General features: G+C 43.9%; 1 protein-coding gene across 15 annotated transcripts in view; it reads left to right on the forward strand.

Annotated features, from left to right (window-relative positions):
* Window positions 1–23,141, forward strand: part of LOC105427671 (uncharacterized) — a 159,377-nt gene that overhangs the window by 25,107 nt on the left and 111,129 nt on the right. For 10 of the 15 annotated variants that reach the window (XR_016139036.1, XR_016139033.1, XR_016139037.1 and 7 more), the window contains one exon: window positions 11,513–11,588. Coding sequence is in view for 10 of the 15 variants with exons in the window: in XM_089076004.1 (XP_088932130.1) it covers window positions 11,513–11,588 (76 nt within the window). In the remaining 5 variants the exon portion in view is untranslated. Of the gene's footprint in view, window positions 1–11,512; window positions 11,598–23,141 lie in introns of all 15 variants that reach the window. The other 5 variants (XR_016139034.1, XR_016139035.1, XM_089076005.1 and 2 more) reach the window with 1 other exon arrangement.

Below are 23,141 nucleotides of genomic sequence, written 5' to 3' on the forward strand. Positions count from 1 at the left end.
TTGAAAATGCACCTAATGTGGAAATTAATGGATTAATTAAGCCTTGATCTTCCAAGATTAGTTTTTGTCTCGTAATCGCTGGAATATAGATAAAACAACGTCAAATCGATGATACAACAAGCTATTTATTTCTATACAAGTAAATTAAAATTTTGATAATAATAATTTCTCTCTCAGAAATATAGCGATTTAATTTATCCGATTTATACCAATAAAATATCGCAAATGTTGAAGAAGAAAAATGCATAATTCTTCCTAGAGACTTTTCTTGTAGAATGCTATTTGTAGGATTGTTTAGAGCCAACTACCTTCTCTCTTTCTTATTCCAAATACTGGATCTCTCTTCCCCCCCTTTAGTGCGCAAAACCAGACTCATTTCCCGCTCCTTCCTCGCGCTTGTAAGATCAGCGAGACCGATGAAGGCACGGCGATGCGTAAAAGGTCAATTCGCGCATCGTGTGTGAACCAGATACCTCCCGAGAGCCATCGTAATAAATTATGATTTTCATGGCCTCGCACTTATCTCGGGAGAGCGTTTCCTGGGCACTCGCGTGAGAGTCCAACGAGCGGCTTTTCTCGCCGAGCTGATAAGTAATTCGCGCCGACACTTCTAATCCACGCGATACGCCGAGCCGGGGCGACTGTAGATCACGATTGCATTGCATGTAATAACAACACTGCGAGAAAATAAGAGACGAATAAAAGAGCAAGGAAACAAGCAACTCGCTTGTTGGATAAAGCTTGGCTCAGACTTCCTTGATCGAGACAATTTCGAGAGCCGACACGTGTCTCATTCACTCGATCGACTATGCGTGGGAGGGAAAAAGAAAAAGAAGGGGACTGCCACGTATCCCGGAAGCGTGCGAATGACAATTTCTCGATGTCTATCTAGATGCTAATTGATTGACGTCAAATGTTTATGAATGAGACTATCCTTTGAATATCTTATTGAATATATCGCGAAGATCGTCTAGAGTGGGCACAAAAACATTTTTACCATAATATTTGCACGCAATATACAGATCTTAGACCTGATTATAAATAGACCTGATTATAAATGTATGTATAATTTTCCTATTACGCAATCGAATTGATTATTTATATTCAGAGAAAAAGATTAACGTAACAAAACATACAACATGTTAGATTCTCCGGACCCGTCGCTCTTTTTGCACCTGTAGTGAGAAATATCAAACTCTCGCGGAAATATATGCCAAAATGTACGGATCTCGAGTTTTTAAAATAAAATCGAAACGTACATACATTTGTAATGAAGTTCGATTATATTATATCTGTGCGCTGTTAATCTCAATTATATTTATGTATGCATCTTTGCAACATCTGGTTGAAATCAATTACCGCCTTAGATAACGTTGATAATGATGAGGCAGAGATGGAATCTGCGTGCTCATCATTGATCGATTTCTCGAAATTATCTGGAAGCCGAAGGTTAAAGGGTTAAAGTACATCCGCGTGTGCATACTCATCTACTGAATATATTACTTGTGCTCATCTATAACTCTGTGATCAAATTCGCATGTCGTACACCGCGGGCGGTAACAGCACCTGTCTCCCGTGGAATGCGAGGCTAATTGAGCGGAGTGTCTCAACCTGACCTGAGCGTCCGAGGAAAAAAAGAAGGAAAAAGGAAAAAAAAAATTTGCCGCGATTTTATAACATCGTCGCGCTGGTAGTTGCCTGAGAGAGAAGACGGAGGCAATTTGTCAAATCGCTTGCTCGCTATCTTCTAGGCGCAATCACGTGAGACGCGGCATTATCTGTCTCTTGGATAAGTCACTTCCGAGATTTATGCTATTTACCTTCGATTGCCAATAAGGGTTTAGTGATTACATTTTGCATCCTCGTGCATTTCTCATTCGTTTATACTTTGCCATCATACGAATGTGTTAACTTCCACCGTACGTATAATATAATTACGAGATCTCAACAAGAACGGGTCAATCTTACTTCTCTGTCCTTCATCCCGACAATGGCGATCCTCGCCCAGAAACGGCAAAGGGAGCATCGTCGACTCGGTATCGGCTGAAAAACATAATAATCGCCCCCGGCGATTTTGACCCCCACGGCAACCTTGGCCGTCGACGGCGCGGAAAATGAAGTAGTTTTCTTCCCTGACAACGACGATCATGCGACTGCCCGGAGCGTTTCGCGACGGTAACAGCCGTTACTGCCGCAGCCGCAGCGAGAGCAACGGTGGTGGCAGCGATAACGGCAGCGGCAGCAACAGCAGCAGCTTCCTTTCGTCGTGCAGGAGGGATCGAGCAGTGCATTACCCGTTAGACATGGCCCCCGCGCTGATATATTGACTTGGACAAAAAAGCGACGGTTCTTCTGCTCCTTGGTGCCGCGGTCGCCGCCGCCGCCGCCGCCGCCGCAAAGTCGCTCCTCTTCCCTTCTGTTCTTCTTTGCCTAGCCTTCTCACATTGCAACCCCTTCCAACACGGGTGCCCCTACCCCGCGACCGTCTTGACAATCTCGCTTTATCGAGTGCCGCGGGAGCGCGGATGCACCGACTCGATGCACCTTGGCGCGCCCGCCTCGTGATAGACGAGGAGGAGAGATTTAACGTCTAATGGAGTTTTCTGTATGGCACGTATGTGCGGGCATAGCAACGCGTATAAAAAATCCGATTCCGCGACGTAGATCATGCCTACGATGGTTCGTTTACTCTCCTCCACTTATGCAATTTATTCCTTCCGCCTGCGCCTCCGCGTGCACGATCGCCTGAGTAATTGTTCGAGTTGCGCGTTCTCGGATCTAGTTTCATAAATGGAAACAAGGTGGGATGGCGACATTTACGATTTGAATAATTTTCCGCAGATCCACCATGATCATTTAAATGTAAGCTTTTCGTGGAATTAATTTCATGCCTATTCCGAATACAATTTTTTCTGGCACTGTCATCATTGTGCTGAGAGAGAATTAAAAGAATTTATTTAAAAAAAAAATAATGCATTTACATTATTACGAGGGCGTGATTATTTTGGAATCATCGTCTTTCATTGGGTAATATAGCGATCAACGAAATTGCCATTCTACATCTTTGCTGTATTATCCCATTCGCGGCGTGCAGAAAATCGCGTGCGTTGTCTCTCGTTACGGCCGACTGAAAAATCGGGAAATCATTCCGATCGGATCCAATAAATCGCGTCCAAGCAGCTGCCGACGATCATTTTCTGAGGGAACACGGGAGGCGAGCAGGGAAAAACAAAGTCGCGAAGGCAACGCGGAAGGAGGCCTCCGATCTATCGGTGGGGGCGGGAAGGGTGACGGGAGGGTATGTAGGAGAGCAAGAAATATAATCGCGCGCGCGGCGAGTACGGCGGCAGTGGTAGACCACTGGCATGGGGGACGAAGAACCTATTATAGCAGCAGCGAGAGTAAAAGAGTCCGGACAGGTGAGATAATCAACCTGCGGCCATAGCTTCGAGCGGCCTCGTAGTAATCACTATTCGCGCGCGCGGTGTCTTTTAATGCTCCTGCGCAACTCGCCGTCGCTGATGCTGCTGCTGCCGCTGCTGCTGTTGCTGCTGCTGCTGCTGCTGCTGCCACTGCTGTGCACATCGCGTTCGTCGTTGCTACCGCCGTCGCTTCGACGAACACGAAAGTATGCTATCCTTGTAGCGGCATCCCGCGTCCGAGTGGACCACCGTAACGCGTCTCTATGCGTTGTGGTTTTCGATCGCGTAGAATACGGAATACGAAATCATCCTTCGCCGAGCTGTGAATTAATTTTATAAAATTAAATTCATTTCAATACGTGTTTTTGTTGTTGCACATTGATACTAATCGAAAGGGATTTAATTGTAAACGGGGTAAGGATATCCCGTAGCGTGATGAATTTTCGAAATTTTCTAGAGTTGTATACCATTATTTTTAATAGAGAATAATAATGTAATAGCAGATTTTGTAAAGAAATATTTTGTAAGAAAAAAATATGAAAATGTATTTTCTTATAAGTACGTATATTGGATAAAGAAGAATATGTATTTATAAGCAAGAAAAAGGGAAAGTAGGAAAAGGAATTTGCCAATCGAGAGACGCGATTTTCGATACTTCGCGCATCTTGCTTGAAAAAACAACAGCGTGTAACCCACTGACATTACGGGAAAATCCACTGTCATTATGATCGCGGCGAGGCGACGATCAAGCCCGTAACCAAGTCTTTTTTTCATCGCCACATTAGCGGCGAGGACAATGGTCGCCGAGTTTTCTCACGTATTTCCACACGACGAGTCATTATTTCTTTCTGAGGCGCACTTTATCCACTTGTGATATATGACCGAGCTTCGGCTTTCCTCTCTTCTCAACAGCCGCGAGAAGACGAGAAAGATCCGGGCCTCCGTCGTCTTCGACGAAGTCGTCGTCGAAGATGCGCCCCAGTGCACCCAATATTTTATTGGCCATGGCGCGCGCAGGCAACAATGCCCACCGTGGTGCTCGCGTATTGTGCGAGCGCGGTGTGGTCCGCTCGATGCTGATTTACCGCTCGTCTAATTTGTAGGCGGCCGCCATTAAGCAATCCATAAATGCGCATGTGTAAAACACTCCGCCGAGTTGGACGAGCGGACGGATGTTGCAAGTCGCCGCCGCCGTTGCGCCGGACGAACAAACGGACGAACGGACATACGGATGAGACGAATGGACGGACGAACCGACGGGCGAGCGAACCGACTGCGCCACGATTTATTCATATTCAAATGCGTGCTCTTTACGATCGCGCGAACGAAAGCGAGAACGCGCTCGCGCATCTCGGTTTGGAGTTTACAGCGCGGGGTTAAGGCGCGGCGTGCTCCGCCGTTGATTTGTTCGTTATGCCGTACGGGCGATTGTTCCTTTTGCACACACGGCGTTTCTCTAGGCCTCGCATAGCGCGGAATCTCACATCTCCACGGTATTTCTATTAACGAGCGACACGTACGATTCGAAGGTGTCGGAAAAGTTTCACATGTATTCTAATAGACGCATAGAACAATGTATCAGTCTGCATATTTTCTAAGCGCATCTTGATACGACTGCTTAATTAGAATAGAATGACGCATCTAGAATACACTTTTCATATATTTATTTTATAGGACGCATTTACTAAATTTACTTTAAGTTTAACTTGCTCGTATATGCATTTATCGACACTAAACGGCTAGAGCGATAATGATAAATAGAGAAAAATTTGACAGATGTTTTACAACGTATCGATTCATTATCGATTGTTTTGATAATGTCTTCAATAATCATTAACGACTCATTAAACTTTAACGAGCTAATAGCCGCTTCTCGCAATGCAGGTTAACGGCACAATCGATATGAATCATTTCTTGAATCATTCAATTTTATCGTCTTAATCAATTCATTATTAATTAATTTGATACCATATTCGCTAATCGTTAATACCTTGTTAATTGAACGATTCAATGTTCATATTTTTTCAGTAAAGTTTTAAAATACGTTTTTTCCTGTTCTCTGTTCTGCAATTAATCAAAGATCTACTAGTAAATCTGATATAAGGGTATTTAAATTTAATGGATGTTGAAATATTCTTGAGATATAATCGTATGTCGTTTGTTGCAAACATTAGACCTCTTTGAATATTTTCATTGATCTGTGTTAGCTTCGTGAATATATTGAATATCTTGCTTTAATGGTTTAAAAATCAAAAGGAACAAATAAATAGCGGGGACATTCCGCGTCAAACAGCACCGTATTGAACGACTTAACGTTCATATTTTTTTCAAGAAGATTTAAAATACATTTTTCCTTGTTCTGTACTCCGCAGTGTAATCAAAGATCTACTAATACTTAACATTATTTAATCCGATTTAATCAGAGTATTTAAATTTAATGGATATTAAAATATTCTTGAGATATAATCGTACGTTGATACGTACGATCGTACGATATCTGTTATACGAACGCTAGACCTCCTCTGAATATTTTCATTGTTGATCTGTGTTAGCTTCGCGAATCTACCGAATACTTTGCTTTAATGGTCTAAAAATTGAAAAGAACAAACGACAGCGGGAAACATTCCCGTAGCGGCTTCCGCATCGAACGGCACCGCTCGGGCGTTAAAGTCTCCTCGCGGTTGAACCGGCGACCTCAACGCACTCTGCGACTCGAGACAATGCCGGACGCCGTTTTCGCTCGGGCTCTCTTTGCGTCGCGCCTTTGCTATACGCTAGTTCCATTCATCGCGGAATTCCAGTCTGCGATTGCGACCGCCATCGATGGTTTTCCGGAGTAGGTATGTGCCTGCATTGCCCGGTCGCAGTTACACCGGATGCTACCTGCGCTGGAATGGCCCATAAACACCATTACGGCTAGCGGGGGCAACTTATAGCGCACTTTGCCGGACTTATGACGCGGCCACGCTTGAATTAGGTACTCGTTACCAGTATTACGTTTCAACCACCTCGTTCTCTCAGACACGCGGTGCCTCTGCCACGGGCACTCCGGCACGTTAATGTAACCTTTACACGTAAATCCCACGTGTAAGTCACACGTCGTTTGGGAGGAGGGCAGATCGTCGCTTTTGGAATTGATTATCATGGAATATATATATATATATATATCGGAATATATTTTATATTGTAACTGATAAATTACGTATAATTTCGGTTTTGTTCCATTAAATCTTATTAAAAATAGGATACAATATAAATAGGATAAAAAGTGTACAGATTAATAAATCCAAGTGTATGTATAAAACATTTATTGCATATAAATTATACGTATACTACTCTACCAAGGAGACCGAAGACAGGTTTGAATAATTATTGGTATAATTTAAAGTTAATTATTATATCGATAATTTGATACACGCGCGCGCACCGGCAAGGAAGTTCAGATATTATCGATGCACAGTCCATGACCTCGTGGCACTTTAAGGAATCGATGCACGAAGGCAGAATTACATGGCGAGACAGAGATGCGAGGCGCTTATGGGCAACGCGAAGCGATAGCCTGATAATTTTAATAGCATTCTCAATTAATTACGGGCAAGCAGAGCGACGGGGGTCAGGAAACATGTCGACCTCGTATCCGAGGATATGCATGGAAATTGGGATGACGAAATGGTTTGCAACATAATGATCTCCGTTCATACCCGTTAAAATACGCAAAGCCTTCTCCGTATTTTGTTCCTTTCATTTCTCTTGACATCTTCCTTTTCATATTTCATCTCGATGCATTCAGATCGACTCTCAAGCGCAACATCGTTGCTGAGCATCGACAAATCGGTGTACTCTAATAATTTCTATCATCTATAGTCTATCTCCTCCTTTCGATTTTGCAATTATAAACGCAATCGCCGTCGCTGCGCGGGAATTCGTATCATTTCTCTCACGTCATCCTTTCCCTTTTCGAGTTCTCGTATCCGCAGAAGAGGCTCGAACTTCTCTCTGTGTAAATGCCGCCGTCGCCGTCGGTGAGACCGCTTATACGACTAGACGAGACGACTTTAAGTCTTATAGCTCCACCGAGAGTGCCTCGATACCGGATTGGACTAGACTCGCAAACACGGCGGACGGTCTGCAACGCGTAACGCAACGTGGCTTATTGCCAATGCATTTTAAGTAGTCTACTATACGGTACCTCTTCCTTTCTTTCTTTCTCTCTTTCTGCTCGTTCCCCGAGAGTGCATTGTGCACCTGTGTACCCGCCGCGACATTGCATCTCGGATGTGTTTTATCTTCGCTTACAGCGAACGCATATACACGTGCGTGCTCGCACGAAGAAGCGTGTACACACGTGTGCACGCCGAGCGTTGCCGAGCGATCGCGAGGTCCACCGCTGCGGTTTGCGCAAGGAAAACAGGACCTCCGAACCCGTTTCAGCTAAATCACGATCCACGAGCGATCGTGAAGTCGTCTCGGCGAGATCTCCGAAAGCAGCGAACGGCGATGGAAGAAAATGCGGAGGAAAATGCACGAGGCAGCTCTGACGATGTGCAAATCGCCTCGTTGATTGAGTCATTTCGCGGGCGATCATTCTTGGGTATCGTGCGGCGAAATCTTTGACTTTTAGAACGCATTGTATGGTAACCAATGTGGAATAACTGTATCGTATCTGGCATTTTTTTGTAACAATTGTTTTCTTCGCAGAAACAATTCAATGACCTCATCTATTTACGAAGTACACGCATGCATCTCGATATGCATAAGAAATAATCCAAGATGTAAAGATCCAAGATTGTAACTTTAATTGAATGCAGTGTTAATTGTATTCGTGTATCAATTACACATATTTGATTATACATATATGATTTTTTTTTGTCATATTTCTTTCAGTCATATTTTTGTCATCAGCAGATAAAAACCGTTCATAAGTTTGATCGTTGCCCATTCTTATTGAATTACAAGTTGTTATGTTTCTATATTTGACTATTAAAAGACTATTAAAAGAACGAGACAGATTTCGAGACATCATATAGAAGTTGAATCAGTGTTGAATAGTTGTCAAATCACAACCTCGAGACTCCGATATGTAATTTTTGAATTTTATTATAATAGTATTATATTCTCCTATAATACTATATGTTGAATCCCTATTATTATTCTGATAAATATTTTTACAGTATTTTTCAAAAGTGAAATTGTGACATCACAGTTGTTATCACAAGTAGAATAAAGCTAGCTTTGCACGACTTTGAAACGAATTGTCGGCGCAAAATCATTTTATCATTGTGTGCACAAAAGTGAGAAACAACAAATGCGATATTCGATTGAACAGGATAGGATCGATATACTCTATGAGTTATTCGCGGAATATTATTTTTACTATGCGCCAAAATATCTGAGTGTCATCAGTACCGTTGTAGTTCTGTATGAACATTGCCATTTATTGTCATTCTACACTGTTTAACACTGTGTATACCGAATCATAATGAAGGATAATGCATAATGAATTATCATTGGAAGATAATGATTTTATGCTAACGGAGTTGAAGGTCTCCTCGCGAGAAAGGGCTAATCGCCAAGGAATCAAAAGCAGAGTTGATTCAACGATTGGGTGAGCAAAATTCGAACTTGGATGATTTCAGAATTTTGAAGGAATTTTCCTATTCTGCTAATAATACCGTACGTTAAATCCCCGCTACTATCTTGTGTGATAGAACTCCTTAATTGAATACCATGCTGAGTGTATCCTTGTATCAGTTAAACAGTTTTTTTTTTTTACAATTCTTATTTTACTTCTGTACTAATTACGCTACGTTTATTCTCCGCTTGAGAAACATATATCTTTGATAAGAGAGATGTTACATCACATACAAAGAAACACGAGCGTTTGATTAAGAGCGTTCTTTCCAAGGTACATATATATCTCGTCGACTATATCTAAGAATTGATACTATGCTAAGGTTTCTAATACGTGACGCAACAAGACCATTCTCCGAGCAGCGAGAGAGAAGAAAGAGTGTGAGAGAGAGAGAGAGAAAGAGGGGGGGGGCGGAGAGGGAGGAAGGGTGCGCGTTTTATTCACGTCGGCATAGGAATCCGCGCTACCGGGGGGTCGTGAGCTCATATTTCTCGAGCATTATGTCTCGACAGCGTGTACGCGCTCTCGTGTCTGGGGCGTAAGTAGGTAAATACCTCGACTACCGGGCAATGTAAGGCAAGGAAGATCGCGAGCAGGGCGCATCGGGCCGGCGCACAAAAGACGTCGGCCGGGCTCCTAAAGCACGCTAGAAATTGTCGGAACATAAACGCTCCCACTGTGAGGACCACAATGATCGCCGCACGACTTCCGTAACTCCTTCGTATCGCCTCCGACGCCGTATGTTCGCTATTTATATAGCGGGCTTTCGGATGCCATTGTGAGTGCCCGCCGGTGCTTAATCACCGCGCTATATTATAAATTTCTATCGCGCCCAGAAATGGAAACGCTGAAGCTTTTTCTCGAAGATGATAATCTAATCTAATGATCTGTGATTCTTTCTGGGATGTGGCTGCCTTAAAAATCGATGCTATTTCCAATACATTTCTCACGGCAACACGGGATTTAATTATCATTTCGTATAACGAAACGTCAGAGTGTCTCGTTGCATAACGGTTTATCTCATAATTCATTGGATCTATGTGACTATAGAAAAATTTCATAACAGCAGATTTATGTGCGCGAAAGGACAGTAAGATGTCACGAATCTCACGACGAATTTCTCATTCTTCCTCGCTCATCCGATAAATCATTCGTCTTATTAGAGACTTTTCGATGTGAGAGATGCACGCGGGACCTTATTTAATCATTTGCCTTATGTAGGCGCGTGGTTAGACAGTCCTTCTCTCGTTCCGTCCGTCGGGGTGGTGACGGATCGCGGCGATAGAGCGAGCGTTCGCCAATAAACAAGATTTCGAACGACGAGAAATGGCCCGACGTTGGAAGGGGCTCGGCTCTCGGCGCGGCGTGGCGCAGCGCGACGGGGTTCAGGGTCGGTGACGGTAATTGAGAATGTCGAATGCGAATCTCAATCAGTGTCGCGCGCGCCGTGATTTATTTATCAATTAAAAACCATCCACCTTCGGGCCGCGCGCGGATCGTCGCGCGTTCTTCCCGCCGCGATCATCGCTCGCCGCTCGCAACTCGCCCGCTACAATACGAACCCGCATCAGCAGGAAGCCAGTTGTTAAAATGGCACGTGAATTTTACGACTCGCGCGTATAGCGCTATAAAATAATCGTAATCTTTGGATAATGCACGCTTATGTATTGCCGATCGGCAGCCGGCACGCCATGTTCGGGCCGCGGCCCGAGATCGTCGCGCCGGCCGTCAACGTAGCGGCTCAAACACTGACAAAGTAACGCGCGCGAGCACGGAGGAAATCTGATATAAAAGAGGCAACGTGATCCGCATATCCGCCATAAACGCCTTATTACGTCCCGTGCGTCGTGTCGCTTCTGCGCAAGACTCGCGCGTATGTCAATGTAAATAAGTTGACGTATGAGATATGTCTCGGCGCGCTCTTGCCAGCGCGACGCGGCGCGTCTCAGGCGCGTCCCGGCTTAAGAGCGAACACGCTCGCTAATCACCGAGATCATTAATAATCGGTAATTGTGCGAATCAATTGAGAAAAATTAAGACCGATCGCGCGGCCGGCTGACATCTTGCCAGCGAGCGTATAGCGATCCGTCCCGTAATCTTCGATTTATCGGAGCATTGATCGAGCTCCGATGCGCGTCATCTTATAAAGGCACTTAATTATCTTTGGTCTTTAATTGGTATATGAAAAGGAAAACAGAAACAGAGAGTAAAAGAAAGAGAGAGAGAGAGAGAGAGAGAGAGAGAGAGAGAGAGAGAAGAAAGAGCAAAACGCGAGTCTCTGAATTAAAAAATATTTCTCTCTGGCTCTTTTACGACAAATTTACATCCTATAAAAATAACTTTATAAATATTAGTATTTTTCATATAGTATATTGTAAAGATAATTTTAAATATTTATGATAGATAAATTTCGGGAAAATGATTTGTTTATTACGTCTCCATTGTGTTTTTGTTTAAGAGAGGGAGAAGTGTGCAATCTGGATCCAGGATATTCAACATAAAGACGAGTCTGTGATAATTTGCGGTAGAGAAAGGTAAGAAAGGTAAGAAAGTCCGACGCGCGGCGGCCGTTTGACATTATCGCGACGCTAATAATCGACATAATACCCTACCGTTTCCCTACAATTAGATACGTGATATACGCATACATAAATGTAATACGTTCCCCGTGCGTGCGCGACGTTATCCTTTATGACTCGACGGGTAAATCCATAAAACGGCGCACAGAAAGTCAGGTTTATCCTATTCTCCAGTTAACGCGTATACAGCGGTGTCAACTGGGAAACAGAAGATACGACGAGGTCAGGGAGTAACGGCCGCTTACATTTGCACAGTGCACGTAACGTTCCCTGTTAAAGAGTGTTCTGCCACGACCCCCCAGGTGCACATCGATTTCTGAAAGTCCGCTTAATTTCCCAGGAAGGAATTCTTGGATGCGACGTACAAACGCGAAATGGCCGGTCGAAGCACCGGCCGGTCGGGGCATAACGTCGCGGCGACACGATGGGTTTATCGGGAAAAAATTTACGAGATAAAAACCGCCATCCGTTATCGGACCGTTAAAGCAAAAGGAGGAGACGAAGAGTGTTTTCCTCTAATGACGCGCGACGACGGGCGTTAAAACGAAAATGCCGCGACGTACGGCGACTTACGGTGATATGTCACGAATCGGATATATCGCGCAGAGCTAAGAGCGAAAATCTTCGCTTTGAAATTCAGCCTTTATTTCTCTTTAGAGAAACGTCTAATCGGTTTCCGAAAGTGTGTCATGAATGACATTTGAGTCTCTACAGCAAACAACAGAAATGACATTAAAATTACTTTTATATTTGATACTCGATTTGTGATATTGTATCTATCACCAAGTTATTTAAAAATAAAATTGATTTTATTCTCCGATAACAAGCATTGAGAGCTGCGTACAAAAGCGCGTAAACCAATTTGAATTGATTTAACATAGAAGGAAGTCTGTGGGAAGATGCAGGTGAAATAATCGTAAGAGTATTACGTCTGCGCCGCGAATACGCGGAACACGCTGGGGAGCTCGAAGTTTAAGAAGCCCCGAAGCTCATCGGGATGCCGAGGGGGGGAGGGGGGGGGGCGATACATGTAGCAAAGGTCGGGCCAGCACTAAACGCCAGACAATGCCCGTCGGCACCCTTTATACTCCTCTCTCGATCGGGCAGGACCGGCAACGAAACGAGTCGATGCGAGATTCCGCGAGCCTCCGTAAAATCAGACGTTTATCTCACGCTCTGGCGAAAGATATTCTCGTAAAATGGATCGGGTAACGTTAATCGGGGGCACGTTCTCCCCGTGAATCCGCCTCCGATATCCTCGCAAATCTTTAAGCTGAAAGAAGCACTGCTGATCACAAAACGCTGCGTTAAAACCGACGCCCGATGACCACTCGTGAAACTAATAACTAATTACTATCCCGAAGATTATTTATGCACCGCGAAAGTTTCGCGTAACACTGTCGCGTGAATCGGAGAGTAAATTTTCCGATTAGGGATATCTAGGTCATTGCGCGCGGTTTTCTTACTCTTAAATTTATGATTCTTTAAAAATTGACAACGAGAGAAATATACAATTTCCACGCGATTTCCGCAGCGATTCCGGCGGATTATGAAGTGCCGCCCGTGAAAAGCTGGGTGTATATAACAATTTTTTTTCTCTGTTTTTTCTAAAATAAATTGATTTCGCATTTCTGTGATAGAGCTGAATCTTCATGTCGTCATACAAATAAAATTTATGATCTTTCTCATATTTATGATTACTCTTATATTAGTTACAACTTTGGGAAATTATTATTCACATAACTTTCCAACATGTTTAATTACGCCGGTTGGATTCTAAATTTATAAAAGCTAATATTAAATTTGTTATTACAGAATATTCTTTTCCTTTAAACGTCTGTTAAGTATATTTACGTGCAAACGTACATACATTCTCGATCATATAAAAACCAAGGCCTACGCATTCCTTCGCAACGGGAGGATGTTGCATCTCTTCTCCCTCGCGCGATTCTTTCGCTCGCATCTCGCCGCCTTACGCGATCGGCGCTTATCCTCTTCACCTTTCCGAAAATGTAACGAGATCTCCGTCACGCCCATCGCCCCGCGCGGGCCTCTTTATCTTAATATAATCCGGATCGGAAACTCACGCGAGTCGATGCCGACACTACGCGCCGCGCCGCTTTCAAGTGCGCCGCTCGCGGTAAAATCGCGGCTCGAGCTCTTATCTCGACGGATCGCGGATGACCCTCGACCCCTGCTCGTCGCCTATTGGCGGTATATCGCGTGTCTCTCGCCGGTGGAGTACTTATTGTCCGCACGGAAGTCAGGAGTTTCCTTGATTTTCGTCGATCGACGGGGATTTCAATCGCATTGTCAATCGCCTCGGCCGAACCCTCTTGACAGCACCGACGGTCGTCTCGACGAGGAAAGACTACCGTGCCGGTCGTGCGAATCCGCGGAAATGAGCGTCTTCGAGAGCTCCGTCAATCTGACAGAGAGGGACAATAATTGATCGTCGGGAAGTCGGTGGGATAAACTGATGGGTCTTTAGCACGAAAGCCGACGAACGTTTAGCGAATAGATATCGTTGCTTGCAGTTTGACGATTCTCGGTGCGAATACGGGCTTTCGATTCGATCTCCCGTCCATCCCAGGAACGCGAGTCAATCATGCCCTCCGCGCCTGATATTAATTTATGTCCCGCGATACCGAGTATAAATTACAAGAGTTGGATTCCCGCCGTCTGCACGCATGTTGCTTCGTTTCACCACGGTGAAACGCTCACTATCCGAGCGTTACAAGACAGAATATTATAAACGAAGAGCTTAGGGTGAAATGAAGAGCGATAGATTAGTGTGTTATATTTGTCATTTAGCCTACAAAAATTTTCAAAAATACCAATACAACTTTACTGATAACTTCTACAAAACAATTGTCGTCAAACGATTCAAGCAAAGATATGTATTCATGTAAAAATCGTTGAAAAAAGTCACACTACATACTTTACTTTTCTCGCGCAAAAGCGGAGGGGAAGTTTGATAGGAAGGGACGCGATAGAAGGAAGAAATAAAATTTGCGCGAATTCGCGAGTACTCTCGGGTGCGCGCGCGCGACTCGCTCATGCAAATCGCCGAGGACCGTTAACGGCCGGCACTAAATCTTTAACGGCCCCGGCGTGCCTCTCCCAGAGCACTAACTCATAAGTCGTGAGAGTTAGTGCTCGACGTACGCGAGCGGATTGGAACGGAGCAGAGCGGCGAGGGGCAAAAACAAACCTCCGTTACCAAATGAACTCAAGCGCGCTCCTCGTCGACGAATTTATCGCCCTCGTTGCGACGCGCGCCAAACCTCGTAACTCATATTCGCCTCAAAATTTCTCGTTATCACCGTCGCGCGTTTTCACGCTCGTAAATTTTCATCCGCGCCTTTTCGAGTAATCGCCGCGAAGCACGAGCGTAATAAATATCATTAGATACCGTTAACGATAATTGCTGATGTCCGTGGATCACGAGCGATTCGCGAGTGATACTCGCTAACCTTACGATTGTTATTTCTCTCTGTTGGATTCTCTCTATTCTCTCTATTTGTTTTAAATAACAATATTTTATATTTGTTAAATAACAATATTTAATTTTAATTACCATTTCATTTTTCTTTAATAAAGTTTGTTTGATAATTTGATTTTTCCATTTTAAGAAATTTGATGAGTAAGCGATATGAAAGCAATTAAATTTTTCATTTGAAATCTAATAAGACTATTATTTAACAAAAAAATATGTTGTTTTCTTTTTGAATATTTCAAAACCTAGAAATTACTAATTAATAATTAATATGATGTTACACTCGCATAATTTTAGTTAAGAAAATTGTAATGGTTGATTGATATTTTTCGATTTGATTCGCGCGATCATAAATCCAAAATTTGGTAACAAACATCCGTATTTCATCGACGCGCCCGCTTGAAATCCCATCTTGAAATCTAGCGAAGCCGGACGATCGACCGACGATTCGTGGGGATCGCTCGGATAACGCCTTGGCGGTATAGTATGTCGGAAATTATAGGGTGTTATCCGCGTTGCACGGCGCGCGTGAGAGAGGATATGCGATTCAACGAAGATAGTGTTGTCCGACCTGCGCAGTTGGTCCAGGCCATTGCAGCGCGGGAGACGGGGCAGGGTGCGGAGCACACGTTTATAAGGTCGATTTTAATAGGGGTTTGGTTACAATTATGAGGCACCGTAATGGAGTCCAGCACTCATTACCTCGCTAAACTGGAACTAATTATTATGTTTCACGGCGCGTTGCGAAAATTCCGAAGCATCACCTGAACGAGAGCGATAGGGGACGAAGGAGAAGGCGGAGGGGTCCATCCATCGAAAAAAACGAATATTAATATTTCACGAACGCACGTGCCGTCTCAAAAGAGAAAAATGCAGCATGCGAGTTGAAAATTCTGGAGTTACTAAATTATAATTTTATCTTCTTCTTTCAGTCGATTGATTATTAAAAAGATTATTTTTCGAAGTTTAAAACAGGAATCGTGATAATTGCTGAATACAATTAAAATTAATGTCCATATCTTCTTCGTTCATTTACGCTTCGCACTCTCGAGTCATGACTCTCCGAGAGTGTACGCTTTAAGACAAATAAGCTAGGTATATCGCGAGGACAAAGGCCACAGAGGTCTTCGAATGATTCTCCACGTGGGGGCCAGATCCGGTGGGTGCCACGCTCGAAAGAGCCGCTGAGTGTGTGAACGTATTAACACCTCGAAGGATTTATGGTATCGAGAGCTGCGAGCTGTCTCTCTCTCTCTCTCTCTCTCTCTCTCTCTCTCTCTCTCGCTCTCGCTCTTTGTCTCTCTCGCGAAGAAGAGAAGGGATGGCAAAGTGCGCAGAGGGCCCAAACAGGGTCCCCTGCGGCACACGGCGCGATCCCGGACTCTCGCAGAGACCACTGGAACAAATGGACGCAATTTCATATTTTGTAACACCGTTCCACCGACGTGCCATGTCATTTTCATGGGCACCCACGCACCTGGCGATCTATTTCGTGGCCGTATATATTTCTCTCTCGACTTAACGGTCCTCCACCCTCTCGTGCGCAACGCGTACATATGTTATATGCGCGTGCACACGCACACGACGCGCGCACTCTCATTTCCTTTTTGTTCGTCCCGCCCTTCACCCGCGAGCCTCGTTACTCTTGCACGCGGACACGTCCTTCGTCTTTGCTCCTGCCGATTTCTGCCCGCTTCGAGATGTAATAACGCAACGAAGTGGTCTCTTCCGGGCTTATTCATCGACTGACAGATAACATGAATACGCTTCGATCACTGTCGCGCTTGAAATTAGCCGGAGTGATGGAACGACCGTCATTTTTCACGCTCGTAACTAGTCCCGATGAGAAAAATGTAAAGGACCGTCCGGGATAATACCGATTCGGATCCTGATGGATGAACGGAACGGCCGTCGGATCACTAAAAAAATGCACAGACTAATTTTGACAGGACAAATCGATACGATTTTTTAGCCGTCGACAAATCGGACATCGATTGGCACGGTGCCGAATGGAAAGCCGTTGTTACGCCGCGTTTATTAGACGCGTAAACGAGGCGATATGTTAAGGCACGTTTGCGCATCGACGGGCCCCATCAGTTTGGTGCACCACTTTCCTTTTTGCGGACGCTTTTCGATCCCGGACGCCTCTCCCGCCAGCATCCGCCCGCTCTTTTTTCTTCCACGCCTTTACCGGCCCGAGACCCGGTTGATCTATAGTCCTGGAACACGCATGCAACGCGCCACCCCCGCAGACCACGGGGCCGCTCGCTCTCATACCCACTAACAAATTGATATAATTTGTTGGTAACGGCTCGACCGGTCTCCGGGAGCTAAGATTCGTGTGAACCCGGAAAGGCATCGCGCTTTTGTCAAACGACATGAACCATAATGCTCGCCGTGAAAGTATCTCGATCCGCTGGAAATTGCCACGATATACGCTTTGCCGCGATTATGAGCTCCGATCACGCGATGGCGTGAAAGCCGCGAGTGAATTGATTTTAGACACTCGAGAAGGCGTTTGTGGAATCAGAATTTGTCATTGACGTTTCACGCGAAAGACTAAAAAGGATCCGTAACAATGCAAATATTAGTGCAACCAATTTTCTAGGTTTTTTTTTTTTTTTTTTACAAAACTACGAAGTCTGGTAATTGGCAGTTAATAAAGTTCACACGGTAATCCGCGAATAGTTGCGCGGCTCTTTTCTCTTTCGCAGAACCGACAAGGGCGGCGGCACGGCGAAGCACGGGAGAGAGGGAGGGAGGGAAGGGGGGGGGAGTGGCAAAGTCATTTGCGCGAAGCGTCTTCTTATCGCGCCATCGTGAGATAGTCAAATACAAGCGGCAGGTGATCTGTAACGGGCCGGCTTTTGTCGCCGCCCGGCGCGGTACAGAGTCATGTGAACGCCGCCGTCTTCGGCTGTTTGGTGAAACAGTTTGACGGGGTTACATAATTACCGAGTAAACGTTGACTGTCTTCGACGACAGCGGGCACCTTAAAGCAGGGCAAACATCTGCGTACGTCCGCGAACGACGCTATTCGTTCCGTTCGTTAGCCTTGGGTTAATTTAGGCGGAAATTTCGTTTTAATGTCTTCTACCAGCTAAAAAATTATTTATTTGTTTTTTCTATATGGAATAATAAATTATTACATAACTTGATAGTTATTTTAAAATCTATATATTGCACATATATTTATATAATACAGGATGTAACATAAGAAATAATATGAGAGAGAATTTTACGTGGTAAAAAACAATGGTTATAATATAAATACTTTCGGTCTTTTATATTGTTTGATAGAAAGTAACTTATGCTAATGTAATAGAATGGCGTCCTGTGAGTGAGGTAATAAGGCCTCTGAATGAGCCTTATTATCGGACAATATCGTCTTCACGAGACCCGTTGGCACGAACGGCAAGATCGATCGGATCGCGGAATGATTTATCGGCACGAGCGTGCCGGACCTTTCGTCGAGGCGGAGAGCAAACTTCGCTAACGTCAAAACGAAAATGTGAATGCGATAAGAACATTTCACAAAGCTGGTACTGAGATTTCTCCGATGATCTATGATGGACCAGATTTTATCATGAGATAGCAATAGCGTGAACTCATAACGAGATAATCAAGACCATGAGAAGTCAGACAGAAATGATAAACAGAAACTTGTTGAGTCGATCAAAAATTTTTGATTATTAATATTTGCAGTTACATATTTTCTTATTTTTTTTATATCAACAATTACTCAATAAGTCTAATTGTCGCATTGTTTTCTATAACTATTATCTATTTATTTATTATAATCTTTTTTTAAATTTTTAACATTAAAACAAATTAATATATCTTATATCTAATATATCTAATTATATGGAAAAACGTATAATTAGATATATTTTTAGTACGAAGTCGTGCATTAATTCTTTTTGTGAATATAACACAGAAAAAAATTAGTCTTAAATATGCAAACAAGAATATTTTTAAAAATTTTTGTTGATTGAATTTGTATTGATGCATATATTACTTTTGCTCAACTCAAGATTGAAAATTTTCTATACGAAGATTACAATATTTTTAGTTTTTATGTAAGTCTAATTGTTACATTAATTTTTTTTACTGTGTCTTCTCTCTTTATATAAGAAGAAACTGGAGTTCAAAGAACAATATGCATTTCTCTCTTTGTCTTCTCTTGCCTTTTTTCTCTTGCGCGTAAAATCGCGAGTATGGCGATCGATCACCGATCATGCCGCGAGATATCGAAGGGCCGTCGAAAGACAGCGGCTACGGGAGTAAATTCGATCGTTCGTCTCAGCGAGGTGAAAGGGCATCTCGTTATGTAAAAGGGCGGTCCAAATACCGGAGCAAATTGGCACGACTCCCACACTAGTGTCGGTTTTCTCGCATGTGAGAAGGAGAACGAGGGAGAGGGAGAGAGAGAGAGAGAGAGAGAGAGAGAGAGAGAGAGAGAGAGAGAGAGAGAGATCTGCTCAGAAATGAAGCAGGCGTATATTATAACGAGCCCCGGTACATACCGCCATGCGTGCGTCATTATATATTACGTTACGCTTACGCGTGCGTAATTGCGAGCATCGTCCACGAAAGCGCTTGATTTATGTCTTCATAGAGGAGACGCGCGGCGATGCGCGTGGGCGCCGCGGAGGGACGCCTTCTCCTATCGTGATGTGATGCGAATAGGAAGTCTATTCTCTTTTTGTCCTATGATACATCGCAAGAAGCGGCGACCGTCCTTTCTCCATGCGCTACTGATCGTGAGTACAAAGCATGCGACGATTGTCTTCTTTGCCTTTTCGTATTATGCATTTTGTACTCTATAATCTCGAGGAATCTTCTTAGAATATTCTTATAATCTTTATTTAAGAGGAAAGACACTTGAGTGATTAAATATTGATTTTGAATAAATGTTATATCTACAGTTTGATGATGCTAAGTCTGAATTAAGCAAACAGCGTCTTTAAACTGCACGAAGTAAAATTATGATAAACCTCGAAGCATATATACATCACTCATAATACCAGTAAAAAAAAAAAAACACGGATTGCATGCGGCTAAAATTTTATTTATACGACGGCGTGAAATGTGAAGAATCGCAAGAAAGGTGAGAAAATTATCAGGGATCTGTAGAATAATTCGGTCGCATGCTTAATTAGAAAGTCGCAGTCAATTTCGCCGGCAACATTTTAAGCTCGCGTAGCGCACGCCTACGCGATTCTGCGCCCGAGGCACTGAAACAGACCCCCCGCAGCCTCTTTCCAACCGCCTAATTATTGAACAAGCCTATCTTCGAGCGTGGACGCTGCCAACACCATCGCAGATGTCTACAGGGTGTCCCGACGTGGATTCGATTAACCAGCGACGTTATTTCATGTATCGATCTATCTAGCAAATATATTTTTTGACTATCGCAAGAAATTTGAAGAAATTTGACGACAAAAAGTATGAAAATTATTTTTTTTTACATATCATTATATAATAATAAAAATTATCGGACATGATGTTTATTTTTAAGCAATCAATCTTATCAAGAAATTTAAAAGTTTATAATTTTTTTATTTTAAATAATACGTGGTGAAAGCGAGAAGAGTACAGATTACCATTGTAAAGAATTTCGATTTGTTTGATTTGATGTTGAGACAAGAGGGTCTTATTTTGTTACACCCACGTTTCCGAGACACCCTGTGAACCCTGCGGAACATAGGATACGCGTCGCAACATGCAAGCCCGTATACACGCGTGCAAGATCGCGTAGCGAGGGCCCTCGCTCACGTAATAACGTTACCGTGAAATAAGACCGGCCGTGCACCCAGCTGCGAAGCTCGCATAAACTCGGCCGATTGGATCCTAAATCGGCGCGGTCGCTTGTCTTAAGGCGGGAATGCCAACACACACACACCCCCTGAATCAGCCCCGCGATGATCACATCGCGTATTTATGCGGCACGCGTAAATTTGGTCGAGTGCGACGGTGCGGCGGACGCGGCTTCCCGGAATTTCTGGCTGGTGACTGCCGGGATTGCTTGTATCGCAGCTGAATGCGCGAAGGAGGAGAGGAAGGAGAGCGAGAAAGAGAGACTGAGATAGCAGGCGAGATTAATTTGTTAATGCATTCTTGAAGGCCGCTCTCGTGTACGGGCGGCAACGTCTCTGCGTTAGTAAGTCACCGTCGTAGCGGGAAGGTGGACGGGATACTTCTTGATGCTGTGTGGTGAAAGACCCCCGATAGAGTCGTCTCAATTAAGAGACTGTGACGATTTACGATAAAAGATTTTGTCCCCCAACAGAGCCGTTTCACGCACCGAATAAATATCTCACGGGGAGAATCACCGTGATTAATCTCCACTTACCATGATATTTTGATGATATGCTTTATTATAAAATCGTCATAGGAAGAAACAAAAATAACAGGCATACACGACGGCCTTTGTAATACATTGTTATCAATGTTTTAAATTTTTTAACGTCAACACATACATTTCTTTAGAAAAGTAAAAGAGAATAACGTAAGAATTAAATGATATTTAATCAAATAAAATGTTATCAAAAGAACGATATATATCTTACATGTTTAAGTTCCGAGGAGGTGACTAAATTATTTAAGTATATTTTACACGTGCATCGTACAATTTGTCCTTCAGGAATTCGCTGCATATCATTTTTAATCGGAAAGAGCGGAAATATCGATTAAAATTAATTTTTTGCACAATAATTTGCACATAAATTATTTATACATAATTTTTACGTATTATATAAGATATCACACGTTTGTCCATACAGAATAATCTTAGGCGAGGATATTGATGGACGAAGCGGCTGCGTCTACGCCGCAGGAGAAGGCGTGTTGGCAGGTAGATATACCTGTCGAAAGAAGACGCGCGCCCTTTATCGCGCGAGGCACGACGTATGCTCTCACGAGGTACAAATTCCTCTTCGAGCGGTCCAGATCTCCGATCCTCCCGCGCCTCTTGAAACACACGCGAGACCAACTCTATTAAAACGCATGAGATATCGTTTTTACTCTTTGACCTTACATAACTTCTTCGTACGGGTACTCTCTTCTCTCCGTATCTTTCCCGTAGTGCATACATTTACTGGAAATTATGCCCGATGCAGCGCGCGCGCGCGCACGCGCGTCGACGTCGTATGAACAAATTATTTACTTCCGATAATGTAAGCGTGCATAAGGGTCAAAGAGAGACGCAAACACTATAAATTCGAAGTCGGTCCTGGCGATATCGAGACTACACGCGTAACTGTTATCTTTATAGGTTTTCGCTGATATTTATCGAACGTGTTTCATTAATCTTAAAAATTTATAATACTACTAATGATATGTTATGCGTGTCGTCTCGTAACAAGAATTGCGTTGAAAGCCGGCGAAAGTTATGTCGCATTCCCTTTATTATTAATTATATCAGAGTATTCGCAATATACATATGTATATATATAGAGGTAAGGGTTCTCTCGAATTTTTTCACAACAGCTATATCACGCGCTCTCGTCCCGGTAATTCCGCGCCGAGTAATTCATCTCCGTGAAAGGGATGCGGGGGGATGTGTTCGAGGTGCCGAGCGGAGTGGGCGAAAGACATCAACACGAAATTGAATCTATCAAAACCGTGAAAGGGATACGGCGCCAAGAGCGTCGCTCTCGAAGGCAGCGACTTTTTTGTCTACCTTTTCCCGCCGCAGCGCGTTGCGGGGGTAGACCCAGAGAGTGGGCCGTAGAAGGGCCGGAGAGTGCCGCTGACGGGCCATCAGATAAGGCCCCGTGTTTGTCTAACCTCTCACCTCCCACCGGGGTCCGCGGCGTGCCCCGAAGAAGTGGGTGCTGCTCATCTCCGGCCGCGACGTGACGGACAGGTTCACCGCGTCTCCTCTTTCCCCGTGATCGTTTAAAAGCTTTCGAGTATGGCCAGTCCGGCCGGCGCGACCTCTCCTCTACGCGATGACTCCACCATCATGAATCACGGTTCGTGTTAATAGCTTCGGGGAACTCTAC

The sequence above is a fragment of the Pogonomyrmex barbatus genome, unplaced genomic scaffold (genome assembly GCF_055798465.1).
Source record: "Pogonomyrmex barbatus isolate J1 unplaced genomic scaffold, ASM5579846v1 scaffold2, whole genome shotgun sequence".
NCBI classification, from domain to species: domain Eukaryota; kingdom Metazoa; phylum Arthropoda; class Insecta; order Hymenoptera; family Formicidae; genus Pogonomyrmex; species Pogonomyrmex barbatus.